At 43.9% G+C, this 18447-nt stretch overlaps 1 protein-coding gene across 1 annotated transcript in view; it reads right to left on the minus strand.

Moving 5' to 3' along the window:
• Positions 1-9842: 9842 nt before the first annotated feature.
• The window catches only part of TSGA10 (testis specific 10), a 418936-nt gene continuing 410331 nt past the window's right edge, over positions 9843-18447 (minus strand). Inside the window, 1 exon segment of the mRNA XM_033947421.1 lies at positions 9843-9951. Coding sequence (XP_033803312.1) covers positions 9843-9951 — 109 coding nt within the window.

Consider the following 18447-nt stretch of genomic DNA (forward strand, 5'->3'; position numbering starts at 1 on the left):
GGCCTGCGATGTCAGTTGGAAAGCTGGCGGCTTCTGTGCTGGCTGACCAGATAGCACAGTTACTTACCATAACAGGTGTTATCCAGGGACAGCAGGCAGATATTCTCACGTATGGGTGAGGTCATCTACGGAGCCCTGATGCAAACAGCTGCAAAAGCGCTTTTCCTTTAAGAACTTTAGAAAGTTTATGACTGAACACCACGCATGCGCGAGTGCCTTACTGCCCAATGTAGGGCGCGTGTCTCCTCAGTTCAGATAGTCAGCTAAGAAGCCAAGCAGTGGAGATGGGTGGGTTGTGAGAATATCTGCCTGCTGTCTCTGGATAACACCTGTTACGGTAAGTAACTGTGCTTTATCCCAGGACAAGCAGACAGCATATTCTCACATATGGGTTGACCTCTAAGCTAACTTATCCTCAATGTGTTAAGTCTATGACCAATACCCCTTAAATTACGATGTGTGAGAGAGAGTTCTTTATTAGAAAACCCCTTTTTTAAAAAAAAAATTTGGATTTTATATTTTTAAAGGCTGAAAGACCTCAAGTGTTCACGGCTGTCTGGGTTTGGAACTAGTCCTGCCAGAACAACCTATCGTAAACTATCATTAGTCTCAATTGTCTTTCTTTTATTGTTCTTTTTTTATATATTTTTTATTATTTTTCTTATCTTTTATGTCGTGTTGACTAATTCATATAACTAATGTTTAAGCCATGTCTGTTTGTCTGGGGTTTTTTTCTTTGTCTCTCCTTGGATGCTGTCTGTCTGTCTGACTTTCTGTCTCCCTGGCCCCCTGCCTGCCTGTATTTCTCTGTTGCGCCATGCCTGCCTGTCTCTCCGTGGGCCACTTCCTATGTCCAGTGTCCCATCCTATGTCCTTAGTGCCCTCAGTGCCTCCTTCCTATGTCCTTAGTGCCCCCAGTGCCGCCTTCCTATGTCCTTAGTGCCCTCAGTGCCTCCTTCCTATGTCCTTAGTCCCCTCAGTGCCTCCTATGTCCTTAGTGCCCTTTCCTATGTCCTTAGTGCCTCCTTCCCATGTCCTTAGTACCTCCTTCTCATGTCCTTAGTACTCCTTCCTACGCCCTTAGTGCCTCCAGTGCCTCCTTCCCATGTCCTTAGTGCCCCCAGTGTCTCCGTCCTGTGTCCATAGTACCCCCAGTGCCTCTTCCCATGTCCTTAGTGCCCCCAGTGCCTCTGTCCTGTGTCCTTAGTGCCCCAGTGCCTCTGTCCTGTGTCCTTAGTGCCCTCAGTGCCCCTTCCTATGTCCTTAGTGCCCCCAGTGCCTCCTTCCTATGTCCCCCTCACTGCCTTCTAGACTTTGTGTCCCCCCCCCCGAAGCCAGCCTGCCTGCCTGCCTCCCTCCCATCCCTCTGTGCAGTAGAACCATTGAGCAGCATGTTTCCATCTGACATCATCAGAGACAGAGACGTGGCAGAGGAAATCAGGGCAGAAGACCGTGAAGCAGTGTGTTTAGAGTGCTGCGGTGCGAGGGTCCAATGGGAGAGTCAACGGGGGTTCGGGTGCGCCGGGGAGGGGTGATGAACTGCCTTACAGTGAGTGAGAGGGGGAGTCGAAGCGCGCATGCGCTTTCCTACCTGCCACAGATATACGGATCATGGAACACGCAGATAGGAGTGCGCATTCACGCTTAGGGTTTTATTATTATAGATGATAGTCTATCAACTACTACTCATAACAGACCTGCTATTTTCAGCACATTATTCCTGTTAGTATTTATCAAGGCTTGCTTATTTGGTAAAGCCTATAGTACTTAGCTTTTAGATCCTGCCGTTATGGTAGTGCTAGTAGCTTCCGGCTGTATAGAATGGCTATGAAAGTGACTCAGCTGGTGCTCGTGGCTCGGGTCACAATTGCTCTTGTTTCGCTCAATGGGGTGTCTCCGTATCACTCTGTAAAGAGCTTCATCAGGAGATTTGCTGTTGTTGGGTTTTAATAGTCATTCCTTTCGGCCTTTACAAATTTTGTAGCCAAAATGCAGGACACGACCTCCACGCTAACCAAAATGGGATGGTGGGAGTGTTGGTGTTTAGGAAAATAAATTTTGTAATACTGCTTGGCCAAGGTGGCCATCCCGTCTGGAATAGGATTCCAGACAGTAATGAGGAGTAATGGTATGAATCAAGGACCAAGTAGCAGCTTTGCATATTTCGTCAATAGGAGTGGATCTAAGGAGAGCTACTAAAGCTGCCATAGCCCTAACTTTGTGGGCTGTGACTTGACCCTCCAGGTGCAGCCCAGCCTGAGCATAATAAAACAAGATTCAAGCAGCCAACCAGTTGGAAATTGTCCTCTTGGAAACTGGATGTCACAACTTGTATGGATCAAATGAGACAAACAGTTGAGGAAAAGATCTATGTTATTTAGTCCTTTGTAAATAGTAGGCTAAAGCACACTTGCAGCCCAGAGTATGAAGAGCTGTTTCTTCAGGATGAGAATGAGGCTTGGGAAAAAACACTGGAAGCACGATTAATTGATTGAGATAAAATTCTGTAACAACTTTGGATAAGAATTTTGGATGAGTGCGGAGTACCACCTTATCATGATGGAAGACTGTAAATGGTGGGTTCGCTACCAAAGCTTGTAGCTCACTGACTCTGCAGACGTGAGATGAGGAAGACTACTTTCCAAGTGAGATATTTAAGATGAGCCGTAGACATTGGTTCAAATGGAGGTTTCATTAATTTAGCAAGTATGACATTGAGATCCCAAACCACTAGAGGTGGTTTGAGAGGTGGTTTGATATTGAAAAGTCCCTTCATAAATCTGGAAACCACAGGATGAGCAGAAAGGGGTTTTCCATCTAACAGTTGATGAAAAGTAGTAATTGCACTGAGATGGACTCTAACGAAGGTGGATTTGAGGCCAGATTGAAATAAATGAAATAGATAATCCAGAACTGAAGACATGGAGGTAGATTGTGGCTCATGATGATGAAGACTGCACCAAGCAGAAAACCTAGTCCATTTTTGAGTGTAACATCGTGTTGCGGCGGGTTTTCTGTAAGCATCCAAAATGTCTCTGATTGTGAAAACTGAAGGGTTGAAGTTATGCTGAAAGTAACCAGGCTGTCAGATGTAGAGACTGCAGGTTGGGATGAAGAAGAGAACCGTGACTCTGTGTAAGCAGAGACGAAAATATTGATAGAATAAGAGATTCCCTGCTGCTGAGTTGAAGTAGAAGAGAGAACCAAGGTTGTCAGGGCCACTGAGGACCTATCAGAATCATAGTGGCATATTGCTGTTTGAGTTTGTCAAGTGTCTTGAGAATAAGTGGAAATGGAGGGAACACATAGAGGAATTTGTTTGTTCATTCCAGTAGAAAAGCATCTGCCTCCAGGCAATGCGGAGTCTGGAACAGAACTGGGGCAGTTTGTTGTTGTGGGGAGATGCAAAAAGGTCTATTTGAGTCATCCCCCACTGAGAAAAAATTTGATGGCGAATCGGTGAATTGAGCGTTCATTTGTGAGGTTGTAGGATGTGACTTAATTTGTCTGCCAGTGAGTTTTTCTCTCCTAGACAGCTCTCAGAAAAATGTTCTAAGGGATTGCCTAATTCCAAATCTTCTGGGCCTTCTGGCAAAGGAGAATGGATCCTGTTCCTCCCTGCTTGTTCACATAGTACATGGCTATTTTATTGTCTGTACAAATGAGAATAACTTGATTTTGAAGAAGATGCTAAAAAGCCTTGAGCATTGAAAACCACTCTGAGTTCCAACAGATTTATGTGATTCCAACGATCTGTGGTAGACCAATGTCCATGAGTATGGAGACCATCTAGGTGAGTCCCCTAAGCGTAGGTCGAGGAATCTATCGTGAGAACCTTCTGGTGAGGGGGCATTTGGACAGCAAACCTCTGGAAAGATTGGAAGAGAGCATCCACCATTGAAGAGATTGCTGAAGAGAAGATGTTACTGTAATGTGCTGGGAGAGCGAATCAAGAGCCTGTGACCATTGAGAGGCCAGCATCCACCGAGGAATCCTTAGGTGAAGTCTGGCAAAAGGAGTCACATGAACTGTAGAGGCCATATGAACTAGGAGAACCATCATGTGTCTCGCTAAGCTTTTGTGTACGAAGGTGATGCCCCATTAATAGATTGAAAACAAAGATCCGCATCTTCAGGAATGGAAGAGGAACGGTACCACCTTTTGGAACGGTACTGAGTTGAAGAAGCAGGTGATGCAGATCGCTTATGCTTGTCCAAACATGCAAGAGAGAGATGATTGGATTTAGTAGCATGTTTTCCAGATTTTGAGGATGGAGGGCGTGGAGACGAATGTCTGGAACGACTAGATATATGCCCAGAAGGTTTTTGCATATACTCCGAAGAAGATGAATGGTATCTAGAAGAGCGATGCTTTGGAGAAGGTGACCAATGCTTCAATGATCGACGCCTTGGTGAAGGTGAGGACCAATGTTTCGGTTAAGTGGACAGAGGGGGAGGAGCTTAGCTAAGATGGCACCCTGATCGAGTTTGGTGGAACACCAATCTTTTTCTCTTTTCTAATGGTTAAACGCAAATCTAAGACCCGGATATTTCCTTCCGAACCCGGGCATTTATCTCAATCTGGGCCGATAGATTCCTTCATTACTTGTACATCCAGAAGGGAACTGGATGAGATATCCTAAGCGCGAGGCGAGAGTTCGTCGGAGAGCTTCCAAGCCTCTTTTGAGGTTGCTGGTCTCTCTTCGGAGGAGCGGAGAACACCAACGTGGCCACTCCCTTGGCTGTTGACATGCAGCACGGTCAGTGAAGAGAGTGAGACTGTGATGCCAGAGAGAAGCAGGGAGTTTGAAGACCCAGCTGTACAGCGGGCATCAGTGGTTGCAGAGATCCAACAACTACCATGAGAATCCCTGGAGTTGCCAGAGGAGCACCAGAATCTATTGAAAGTGATTTTAGCGCTAGGTACTGTGAAACCAAAACCTGTAGAGTTTAACTTTTCCTTAGCACCTTTAAAAAAGCCCCCAGTCATAGATCTGAATTCAATATGGGATGCCATATCCCAGTTACAATCCTCTTTGGGAATTCAGATGCAAAATTTGTTTACCTAGCTCTGGGGTACTTTCTGAATCTATGAAATTGCAACAGGATTGAAATGGATTTTGTGCAACAGAAACAGAAAGTGGATACACTAGGGGTTCAAAATCAACTTTTGATGAAAGATAATGGAAATATTAGCTTCAAGTTAGAAATGCTAGAGAATCTTTCAAGAAGGCAAAATTTGAGGATAATAAATTTCCCTAAAATGATAACAGTTTCCGCTCTTGATATGTTCAAGAAATATCTTACAGAGATTTTGAAAATTCCTCAAGATAACTATACTCCTGTTTCAAAAATGTACTACCTCCCAACAGGGAAAAAGAAATGATCTGATGATCAACAAGCCCAGGAGATGGATCTACTAGATCTTACAAAAATTTTAGAAACTTCAGATTCTGACCAAATGGAAGTGTCTACACTCTTTGCACAATTGGCACTGGACTCTGATAGAGACCGTCTATTAAAAATTTTCTTTAGATTTAAAGATAAATTATTCCTGAAACTAAAAATAAGAATGTACCCAGATGTTTCTAGAATAACTAAAAAAAAGAGGAACTAGTTTCTTCTTTTAAGACCTCAGGTCTTGAAGCTGGGAGCTACTTTTTTGTTAAGATTTCCTTGTAAATGTTATATTAATTATCAAGGAGCTAAATATATTTTCTTTGAGTCTTCACAGCTGTTAAGATTTATAACCATATAAAAATGTGATTTCTGAGAGCTCTTCTGTCGACGTACAGGAAGAAGGCTCCTGAATAGAGTCTGGGTAGTAATCAGAGGTGTTATTCCCCCCCCCCCCCCCCACTTATGAAGTTTTTCTGAGTTTGATAATGTCCGACTTTTTTATGCTTGCTCCCTCTCATATTGTGGACTAATTAACAGAACAAATGAAAATGTTTTCCTTTATTATTAGTTTTGATATTTCCTATACCACTTGAATTTATTTCTGTTTATTTGTAATAATTATGATTAAGAATATGTAACCTTGAAATGCCAATAAATAATTAAAAACAAAACAAAAAATGTTTTGGTGAAGTTGAGGAGCGATGCTTCAATGAAGGTGAGGAGTGATGCTTCGATGAAGGAGACTGAAGCCTTGAGGAGCAATGATTTTAAGTAGAGCGATGTCTTGAAGACCGGTGTTAAGAAGCATGGCTTGATGACGATGATCAGTGCTGTCGAGGCGGTATCGATGAGGCAACATTGGCAAACTTTCTAAAGTTCTTAAAGCAAAAGCGCTTTTGCAGCTGTCCACATCAGGGCTCCGTGGATGATGTCACCAATATGTGAGAATATTCTGCCTGCTTGTCCTGGGATAAGGAGCGATATCTCAAGACCCTGGTGTCGATGGCTTTGACAAGTCTGTTCGGCCTCCATGCCAGTCCCGAACAATATTCCCTGTTGAAGATTCTGGCTGTTTATCAAAGGTTTCTGCAGATTCCACTTGGTGATGTGGCCCAAGGCACTGGAAGTACCAACTGTTATGAAAGAAATTGATGTTTGGCACCTGCAACACCTTACTTTTTTGTAGCCCGTTAACGGCTTGGACCGCATCAGCTAACTCAAAGTCAATGGCTGAGGGAAAAACAAAGGCCTCGGCAGGCAAAGCCCCTGAGGAAAAAAGAGAGGAAAAAAATGTCCTTCCTTTCTTTTTTTTTTAAAATAAGTTTAAAAATAAGTTTCAATTAAGAAAAAAACCACGTGAGCAGGAAGGCAAATTGGCAAAAAACTGAACAATGTTCAGAGACATGACTTCTTAGCTCCACAGAAATCCAAGCATTGAGATACTGCAAGCCTATGTCGGATGGGAAGGCACTCGCGCATGTGCAGTGTGGACAGTGCATGAACTTTCTCAAATTCTTAAAATGGCGATGCACTTTTAAAGCTGTCCGTACCAGGGCTCTGTGGATGATGTCACCCACATGTGAGAATATGCTGCCTGCTTGTCCTGGGATAAAATGAGTTCCTGCGGGGACAGGAAAAAATTTGTTCCTGTGTAATTCTCTAGTTGCTAGCTTAATTCATGTCTAAAAGTATATATGAATACAATAAACCCAATTACACATTTAGGGCTGTTACCAACTGCAGATCAGCTTGGATAATACAGTGGTACCTTGGATTACGAGCATAATCCGTTCCAGGAGCATGCTCGTAATCCAAAATGCTCGTATATCAAAGCAAGTTTCCCCAAAGGAAGTAAGGGAAACTTGCTTTGATATGTTTCCACCCCCACCTTCCCCCCCCCCTAGGCCAGCAGCGCTGCTCTCCCCCCACGAGAACCGGCATTGCTCCCCCCCCCCGCAAACCGGCACCCTCCCCCCCCCCGCGATCCGGCACCCCCCGCCGCCATCGGGCACCCCCCCCGCCGCGACCTGAGATCCCCCCAACCCACCCGAACACTCTTCTTACTTTTCTGTAGCCTCCGCAGTGGCACCGGCACCAGCATGTCATATGCGTGGTGCCGGTGCCTGAAGATCTGCTTCCTGTGCTGGGCCTTGAGAGTTCACGTTCGACGTGAAAATTCACGTTCGACTTGAACTCTCAGGCCTTGCACAGGAAGCAGATCTTCAGGCACCGGCACCACGCACAGGACATGCTGGTGCCAGTGCCGCTGCGGAGGCTACAGAAAAGTAAGAAGAGGGTTCAGGTGGGTTGGGGGGACCTCAGGTCACGGCAGGGGGGTGCCCGATGGCAGCGGGGGGGCCCGATGGTGGCGGGGGGGAGGGTGCCGGATCACGGGGGGAGGGTGCCGGTTCGCAGGGGGGGCGCTCGCAAATCGAAGCGCGCTCGGTTTCCAAGGCGCCGATTTTGCAAATGTTTTGCTCGTCTTGCAAAACACTCGCAAACTGGTGCACTCGTAAACCGAGGTACCACTGTATATGTTATCTTCTTCCCTTCCCATCTGATCTATGTGGGACGTACTCAACGAGCAATATGTACAAGACTCATAGAACATCATAGCAGAATCAACACCAAGTCTATAAATTCTCCTATGGTACCTCATTTAGAATATCAACATACATTTTCAGATTTAAGGTAGTTCATCATTGAGAAGGTATCAGATGATTTTAAAGGGGACAAATATGCACAGCTAGGCTCTGGGAACAGTTTTGGATTTCTGAATTCCAATGTTTCTCCCCGGGGTCTGAATGATTATATTGAATGGAATTGTGTTATTTAAAATTTGTTTAACATCTCTTTACGTTCAGTCTGTTCTATCATTTATTTTAGCAACCTGATTCCTCCAATGACAGCATGACTTTTTTTTGACGGTCTGCAGTTAAATCTAGAGGCGTTTTCCTCTCTGGCAGCGCCATTTTTCAATTTGTGTGTTATCTTCACATCATGTTGGAATAATACGAGAAATTAGAGCGAAGCAGTTCCTTAGTTCCTGAGGAAGAAGGTTTTTCCTTTGAAAAGGAGCCCCGTTGGACTTGAAATTGCATACGGATATTTGACATCACTAAGATAAATACTGTTTATTCTTGAAATCTCCAACATTTTTGTGACTTCATAGCTATGTTTATAAATACAAGAAACGTGGGAGCTGAATACTTTTCTGAAAGAACAGCAGCAATTTACATATTTTCCTGAATGTTTATATTTGTTTCACTTATATGTTCACGTTATGACTTACATTCGGCACAGCAGGGGCCCTAGGATGTTTCACAAACAATTACCCTAGTGGGTTTATTGTAGTGGCAACTCTTTTAGGAGGGGTAACATGCAGCTTGTTCCCCCAATCTATGAGTTATGAAGACTGAGGTCCCCTTCCTTCATCATCATTATTATCATTATTGTTTTTGATTAAATGTGTACATTTTCACTGCTGCTCCTTCTAAATTCAGGGAAAGATAAAATTATATATGCATATATATACATATGCATACATACACACACACATATATATATATATATATATATATATATATATATATGTATATATCAGTGGTCTCAAACTCAAATCCTTTGCAGGGCCACATTTTGGATTTGTAGGTACTTGGAGGGCCTCAGAAAAAATAGTTAATGTCTTATTAAAAAAATGACAATTTTGCATCAGGTAAAACTCTTTATAGTTTATAAATCTTTCCTTTTGGCCAAGTCTTTTTTTATTCTTTATTGATTTTTAATCAAAAACAGTCTTAATAATAATATTGTCATGTATAGCTAAAGAGACACATGATCAAGAAACTGTTTTATTTTACTTTTGTGATTATGATAAACATACCGAGGGCCTCAAAATAATACCTGGCGGGCCGCATGTGGCCCCTGGGCCATAAGTTTGAGACCATTGGTATATATGCATATGTATATATGCATATATGTGTGTGTGTGTGTGTGTGTGTGTGTATATATATATATTTATATATATATATATGTGTGTGGTGTGTGTGTGTGTGTATGTACATATATATATACATATATATACACACACACACATATAAATATAAAAGAGTTCTTCAAAAAGTTTCCGCACTTTCATATTTGTGCAGTAAATGGTTGGGGTAGAAGTGGTAAGACAGCATGTTGTAGAATGTCATGTGACTAGTCTGTCAGGTAGGCCAGCTCACCTTGCAGGTATTGATGTAATTTGCTTTTGAGATATTTAATAAAAAGTGTTTAAAAAAATGAAAGTGTAGAAACTTTTTGAAGTTCCCTCATGTGTGTGTGTGTGTATATATATATATATATATATATATAAATACGATAGCTAGATAGATTTTCATTCATTCAGTGTAGTTTCATATATATTGAATAAAGCTGAAATATATATGAAATAGTATACACTTACCTTTCAAAGCGCTCTGTTTCCAGCTGTCTTTTGGAAAAATCGATCTCTGCTTCCTGCTGACTTATTTTGTTTCTAAGCTGAGTTAACTCTCGACTTTGATTAATTCTATGAAAAAACATTAAATTACTTTTGGTTAAAAAACAAAACATTCCATCTATTTGCCTTTTCAAACAACCACCTTCTTAAAGGAGAGCATCACCTTGGTGATGTAGGAGGCAATCCTGTTGCCAGGACTTGCCCACCAGGGGATGCAATGTCCTCTCGCACTGAGGATGTGTCTCCAGGGGCTATTGACCAGGAGGGAAGGGTTAGGATGGCTGTTATAGTGGGAAATGCAATCATTAGGCATATAGATAGCTGGGTAGCTTGTGGACATGAGGATTGCTTGGTCACTTGCCTGCTTGGTGCAAAGGTGGTGGACCTCACGCATCACCTAGATAAGATTTTAGACAGTCCTGGGGAGGATTCTGCTGTCTTGGTACATGTGGGTACCAATGACAGGGAAATGTGGCAGGGAGATTCTGGAAGCCAAATTAAGGCTCTCAGGATGTTAAAATCCAGAATCTCCAGGGTAGTATGTTCAAAAGTGCTCCTTGTTCCACATACAGGACCCAAAAGACAGGCAGAGCTTTGGAGTCTCAATGCTTGGATGAGGTGATGGTGTAGGGAGGAGCGTTTTAGATTTGTTAGGAACAGGGTGACAAACTGGGGAAGAGGGAACCAAATGCCATTGAAGATTTCATCCCCATCCCATCAATGTTACTTCAAACCTGAGTTATCCATGTTAGATTTGCTTATCTCTGACCTAGAGTCACTAATGTAAAACCCGCTTGCTGTCAGCCACATTGATTCTGTGCAGAAAATTGTGGGATACAAGAATCGTATTGTATTCTGCAAAGATGGGCTCCACCTTAACTAGGGTGGAACCAGGCTGCTGGCATCAATATTTAAAAAGGAGATAGAGCAGCTTTTAAACTACAAACTGGGGTGAGGGGTCGGGAGGCCACGCAGAAAGTTGCTCAAAAGAGCATGATTCGGAACAAGGTATCTTTAAAAGATATCATCATAAATAGAGCATCCAGATAGCGAGATTGCAATACAGGCCTCGGAAGGCCAGGTTTCCTTAAATACAGAGCAGGCTGTTTTAAAGATTGCAAATTATTCATGCGAACTGCTTAGTAAATTGGAAATAGATATGATCAACATTATTTGAAATGTCTGTATGCAAAAGCCAGAAGTCTAAGAAACAAGATGGGAGATTTAGAATATATTGTACTAAATGAACAGATAAATATAATAGGCATCTCTGAGACCTGGAAGAAGGAAGATAACCAATGGGACACTATCATACCAGGATACAAACTATATCACCATGATAGGGTGATCAAATTGGTGGAGGTGTATCGTTGTATGTTAAGGAGGGCCTGGAATCCAATAGACAGAAAATTCTATAGGAGAAGAAACACATCTTGGAATCCCTATGGGTAAAAATTCCATGTGTAAAGAGTAAAGGATAGTTATAGGAGTGTACTACTGTCCACCTGCCCAGGATGAACAGCCAGATTCTGAAATGTTATCAGAAATTAGGGAGGCAACCAAATTGAGTAACACAATAATAATGGGTGATTTCAACTAGGAGGAAATTTTTTTTCTAAAATCCAGCACAGTATCGGAAGACTGGAGGTGGCCAAGCTGACGCCATTTTTAAAAAAGGGTTCCAGAGGTGACCCAGGAATTTATGGACCAATGACTTTGATGTCAGTGCTGAGCAAAATGGTAGAGACTATATCTTTCTTGAGATAAGGAAACCGGAGTATTGCATTCAATTCTGATCTCCTTATCTCAAGAAAGATATAGCGGCAATAGAAAAGGTTCAAAGAAGTGCGACCAAGATGATAAAGGGGCTGGAACGCCTCTCGTATGAGGAAAGACTAAAAAGGTTAGGGCTGTTCAGCTTGGAAAAGAGAAAGCTTAGGGGATATATGATTGAAGTCTACAAAATCCTGAGTGGAGTAGAACAGGTACAAGTGGATCGATTTTTCATTCCGTCAAAAATTACAAAGATTAGGGGACACTCGATGAAACTGCAGGAAAATACTTTTAAAACCAGGTGTGTTTGGAAGTTTGTAAAGTGTCATTTTGTGTACTAATTCAGGAAAATGCTTACAAAGTGTTCACTAGGTGGTACTTTACTCCTGTACACTTACACAAGATGTATCCTGGGGTAACAGATACCTGCTGGAGATGTGGTTTGGGGACTGGTACATTTTTACATATTTGGTGGGAGTGCTTGGTTTTATTGTCTTTTTGGAAACGGGTGGTAGGCTGTTTGTCTCAGCTGGTGCAAACTATTCTACCCTTTACTCCTCAGGGCTGCCTGTTGGGACTCTATAATGTGCACCTGCATACTTGGCAAACTAAGATTCTTCGCTGGGGATTGGCAGCAGCCAGGTGTCTGATTGCTCAACATTGGCGACAGGCTGCACTGCTTTCTCTTTTGGATTGGTCTTTGAAGATTTTGTTTGTATGTGCTATGAATTTGTTGACTTGATTTAAGTTTATGGGTGGGGGGGAGAATTGGGTTACTGTGATGGTTAATGACCCCAGATCCTCCAGCCTTCCCTCCCCCCTCCCTCTCCCAGTCCTGCCTTCCTTTTTCGCTACCCTAACTGCTACCCCAACATGTCTAGCCTCACTCATAAGCTCATTGCCCTTCTCCTTCTCTACTTGCTTTGCACAAGAGGCTGGATTACAAAAGCTTCAGCCTTCGAACCTATACCTACCTACTTCACATGGACTAGAATCCCAGGACCAGATAAATTCCTCCGTCCTTATCGACTCGTTCACGATTGCACAGAAACAGGTCCTTTCCCCATCCCTGTGATCAACACTACCCGCCACCCACCCAAACCAACACACAATAGAAAACGATCCCTAAAAAACTTAGAACACTCGGAACCCTCGCCCCTCCCAGAACAATCCATTCTTCCTGGCGCCTACCTGAACATTCGCTCGGTTAGAAATAAAGCCCAACTCTTTAAAGATTGGCTGGAAGAAACTCACTTAGACATTGTACTTCTAACCGAAACATGGCTCATTTCCAACCAAGATCCTATCATAGAGGATATTCTCCCATCACATTACAAAATCATCCCCCTTTCAAGAAACTCAAAAAGGGGAGGTGGCCTGACCATCATTCTCCGAGACCACTTTCACTTCCAAATCCTAGATTCCAAACTAACCAACGACCTGGAAATCCTCACCTGCAAAATCTCCAAAACTGACTGCATAGATAACCTTGGTGTCAGGTCAAAAGCGCGCCGGGACAAAGGCGCGCCCAGACAATTGAGCGCAGCGCGCGCCACCGCACCGCTCTAAATTACTGTTTTTAGCGCTCAGACGTTGTGGGGGCATTCAGTGTTCCCGCTAAGCTGCGCTGGCCTGCGCTCGCGCACAAAATATTACATCGCAGCGCACAAGTTTCTCTTAACAGCGCACACACGCGTCGCAAAGGTAAGGGGAGGTAAGGTAAGGGGACGCATTGGGGGGATTGCACTTCCCCACAATTGCCATGCTTCGGTTCCTCTTCTTCCTTCCTTCCTCCCCCCCCGCGGGACCCTGCGGCACCATCAACTCTTACTCCCTCTAATGTCGGCCCTGCAGCTCCAGACTTCCTCGCACCTTCTCCCCTCCCCCTTTGGATCGCTATTATTTTAAATGTTATAGCCGCGGAGCTGTATCCATCAGTGGAGATGTCTAACCTCGGCCTGCCCCGGAACTCTTACTGCAGCAGCCGCCTGTCTAGGCAGGAACAGGAAGTCACTGTTGCAGTAAGAGTTCCGGGGCAGGCCGAGGTTAGACATCTCCACTGATGGATACAGCTCCGCGGCTATAACATTTAAAATAATAGCGATCCAAAGGGGGAGGGGAGAAGGTGCGAGGAAGTCTGGAGCTGCAGGGCCGACATTAGAGGGAGTAAGAGTTGATGGTGCCGCAGGGTCCCGCGGGGGGGGGGGGGGAGGAAGGAAGGAAGAAGAGGAACCGAAGCATGGCAATTGTGGGGAAGTGCAGAGCTGCAGGGAAGAGTGTTGCGGTACCCAGCTGGAGGGAGAAGGAAGATGAGGGAGGGAATTAAAGGAGATGCCAGGGCTTGGAGCGTAGGAGGAAGGTATGCCAGTCTAAGGGAAAAGGAAGGGGGAGATGTGAGAGCATGGAGGGGGAGCGAAAGATGGAAGAAAAGGAAAGGAGAGAGATGCCAGAGAATCAGGGAAGGGGAGATACCAGACTATGAGGAGAGGTGTGGGAGAGGGAAGGCGAGGAGAGAGATGCCAGACCAATGGGGTGAAAGGAGAGATGGAAGGGGGAGGCATACAGTTTCTGGAAGGGGCATAGAAGGAGAGAAGATGCCATATAGGGGAAGAGAGACGGCAGACAGTGGATGGAAGGAAGAGAGTTACAAGAAGATGAGGAAAGGAGAAACCACAGAAGACAAAGGTAGAAAAAAATTTCTATTTATTTATTGCTTTAGGAGACATGTGTCACTGTTTCTGTGAAGCATTGTATGCAGAGTCCAGCTTCTTGCTGGTTCAATTTAACCTTTGTCTATGTATTTTTATTTTATCCCCCCTTTTACAAAACTGTGAAGCGTTTTTAGCACCAGCCTTGGTGGTAGCAGCTCTGATGCTCAGAATTTTATGAGCATCAGAGCTGTTACCTCCGTAGCTAAAATCCACACTACAGTTTTGTAAAAGAAGGAGGGGTTAGTTTGTGATTACATATTCCTTACTAGGCGAAGGTGTTTTCTGTGTTCTGTGTGTTCGAAAGACATGGTTTTCTGTTAGGATTGACGGTGTAGGATTGATCACTGCAATATGTAAGATGCTGCCTTTTCCTAGGTACTCATGTGTGACGTGTGGTTTGTTACTAAAAATCATGTTTTTCTTACAGATGGGGGGGGGGGTGCCAAAAAATGATGGGCCCCGGATGTTACATATGCTAGGTACGCCACTGTATGTAAAGATACCAGAAAGCTGGCGTAGCAAAAACTTCTAAGTTTTGAGTATTTAACCCTCCCACAATCTCACGGGCACTCGTTTCAAGTTTATTGAGATTTTGATTTAAACGCAATATCAAATATTTTCAATGCGTATAACAAAAATTAATTTGGGGAAATAAATAAAACCATTTGAACCAGTGTTCCCGCTAAGCTGCGCTGGCGCACAAAATATTACATCGCAGCGCACACGTTTCTCGTCACAGCGCACAATCGGAAGAGGCGTACGGCAGATGGCAGGGCGGCGAGAGGAGAATCGGGCGAGTTGGCTCATAACTTGCTGGCGCCCGATATTTTTGGCTCACGGTGAAAAAAGTTTGCTCACAACACCCGCCCGCTTAGAGGGAACACTGGTTACAACCCCCCAAACCCCCCATAACACCGGCGCAATGTATATTAAGTAAACTGGGGGGTTCCCCAACAAAACCCCCCGTCGGAGCCCCTAAAAACTGTAATTTAGAGCGGTGCGGCAGCGCGCGCTGCGCTCAATTGTCGGTGCGCGCTTTTGTCTCGCGCCGTTGTCTATGAACCGATAACCTTATCGTCACGCTATTCTACATACCCCCTAATAAATGGAATCTAGCAAAAGATGACTACTACGAATTCCTTCTCACGAACTCGGCAGCCGGCACCCACAACCTCTTAGCAGGAGACATCAACTTACACCTTGAGTAAGAAGAGAACCCCAACGTTGCAGACCTACTCTCCTTCCTCACATCGCTAGGCTTCACCAAGCCCCCCCATACCACAACACACAACAAAGGTCACCACCTTGACCTGATCACTTTCCTTTCCAACACCTCTACTACCCCCAATATAAGCCTCACAGATCAAACCTGGTCTAACACCCCCTGGTCCGACCACCTCCTGTGTTATTTCGAACTAGCTTGGCTAAAAAAAAACCCCAACCAGACAGGAAGCCCATGCCCAACCACACAAAGAAGATGATCTGGACAAGAGAAAAAAATTAATCCAGCTGATTTCTGGACACATTACACTCCCATCTCCAACTCTGACTCTGACCCCAACTTCCACCTAGACTGGAAAAACTTCTGCGACCAAGTCCTAAACACCATTGCCCCTCTAAGACTTCACCAGAAAACACCTCGGCCCTCAAATAGCTGGTTCGATGCGGATCTCTTAGCCATAAAACGCGAAGTATGGAAATTAGAAAGAACATGGCGTAAATCAGGGACTGACAACGATAGACTCAACTGGCGACTAAAAGTCAAAGAATACAAAAGATTGATCAACGAAAAACGCAGTAAACATTACTCCCAACTAATCAACTCCCCTTCTCTAAACAGTAAAGCACTTTTTAGAATAGTCAACTCCCTGCTAGACACAGATTCACTCAAACGCTCCATCTCAGACCTTCCGCCCTCCGCTACAATCCTTGCTGACTATTTTGCCAACAAAATTCACATCTTAAAATCGTCTCTTGTAGTTCCCAGCTCTGAGCCAACATTCAACCCTCCTGCAGCAGGTACAGTAGGATCAACAACCGACATGATCAGGAGTTCCTTCGAAAGCCCTGACTGGAACCTTTTTCTAAAACTCTACTCTAAATACGCTAACTCCAATTGCCTATTAGACAATTGACCACCCACTATCATGAAATCCGCCCCCCCCCCTCATTCAAAGCCGAACTCTTCAACTGGGTCTCTCTCTGCCTATCCACTGGTCACTTCCCGACTGAACTTGGCCACATTCTTGTATCCCCTTTCCTTAAAAACACTAAGGAACCCATCTCCTCCACCGCCAACTATAGACCCATCGCCAATATACCACTCTTCCAAAAACTCATGGAAGGCCTAGTTAACCATGACCTCACGAATTACCTAGAAAGCGCCCTAGTGCTCCAATTTGACCTGAGCAGTGCCTTTGACCTGGTAGACCATGATATTTTGCTCAATTGCCTTGACTCCATCGGCATCACCGGACAAGTACTAAACTGGTTCGCTAGCTTCCTAACTAACCATACTTATCAGGTCCACAGCAACGGAACCTTTTCCCATCACTGGCGCAATCACTGTGGTGTCCCACAAGGCTCCCCCCTATTCCCCTCCCTATTCAACATTTACTTAGCACCTCTGGCACGGTCACTAGCTGACTTAAACCTAAAATCATTCATATACGCAGATGACATCACCATTATCATTCCCCTAACTTCATTCACACAAGAGACGGAACAACTCATCTCTTCCGTCCTCACCAAGTTAGAACTTTGGATCTCTCAATTCAAATTAAAATTGAACACTGAAAAAAACAAAATTTTCCTGGCAAGTCCTACCCATAAACTAACACCTCCCTGAAATTGAACGGCCTAGACTACCCAATCAACTCCACCATAAAAATCCTTGGAGTCCTCCTAGACAGATGCTTGACCTTCGAAGACCATACCAGTGCCCAGGTCAAAAAATTCTTCTGTACCCTCTGGAAACTTCGCACCATTAAACGCCACTTCGACCACTTCTCCTTTTGCCTACTGGTCCAATCTCTAATCTTAAGCATACTAGACTATTGTAACATCATATACCTGGGATCCTATAAAAATACCATCAAACGCCTAAGAATAGTCCAAAATGCAGCCGTCTGCCTCATCTTCAACCTCAAAAAATATGACCACATTAGTCCCTATTACACTAAACTCCACTGGCTACCGGTGGAGGCAAGGATCATCTTTAAATTTGCCTGCCTCTGCTTCAAAACCCTAACAGGCTCTTCACCAATCTACCTATCTGAGCACCTAGAAATTGCAGGCCCCTCTCGCACACGAAACACTTACCTGTTCTCTTTTTTCTTCCCTGAAGGGCTCTACAAGAAATTCCTTGATAGATCCCTAGCATTCCAAGCAGGCAAATGGAACAAATGCCTTACCACCCTCATCTCCAATTCCCCCTCCTACCAAATGGTCAGGAAGTCAATCTTGAAAAATTGCAAGAGGACCTTATGAGACTGGGAGACTGGGTGCTAAAACAGCAGAGGGCAAGTGCAAAGTGATGTATGTGGGAAAGAGGAACCTGAACTATAGCTATGTGATGCAGAATTCCACGTTAGAAGTCACTGCCCAGGAAAAGGATTTAGGTGCCATCATTGAGGATACATTGAAACCCTAAGCTCAAATAGAATGTTAGAAATTATCAGGAAAGGAATTGAAAACAGATGAAAATGTTATAATGCCCTTGTATCGCTCTATGATATGGCCGCACCTCGAATACTGTGTGCAATTCTGGTTATCGTATCTCAAAAAAGATGTAGCAGAATTAGAAAAGGTACAGAGAAGGGCTATAAAAATGATAAAAGGGATGAGACAACTTCCCTATGAGGAAAGGTTAAAGTGGCTAGGGCTCTTCAGCTTGGAGAAGAGATGGCTCAGGGATGATATGACAGAAGTCTATAAAATACTGAGTGTAGTGGAAAAGGGGGCATGCAATGAAGCTACTAAGTAGTAGATTTAAAATAGAATATAGAAAATATTTATTTACACAATGTGTAATTAAATTTATTTAGATTTATATCCGATCCTCCCCAAAGATCTCAGAAAG

Source organism: Geotrypetes seraphini, chromosome 6 (assembly GCF_902459505.1).
Source record: "Geotrypetes seraphini chromosome 6, aGeoSer1.1, whole genome shotgun sequence".
NCBI classification, from domain to species: domain Eukaryota; kingdom Metazoa; phylum Chordata; class Amphibia; order Gymnophiona; family Dermophiidae; genus Geotrypetes; species Geotrypetes seraphini.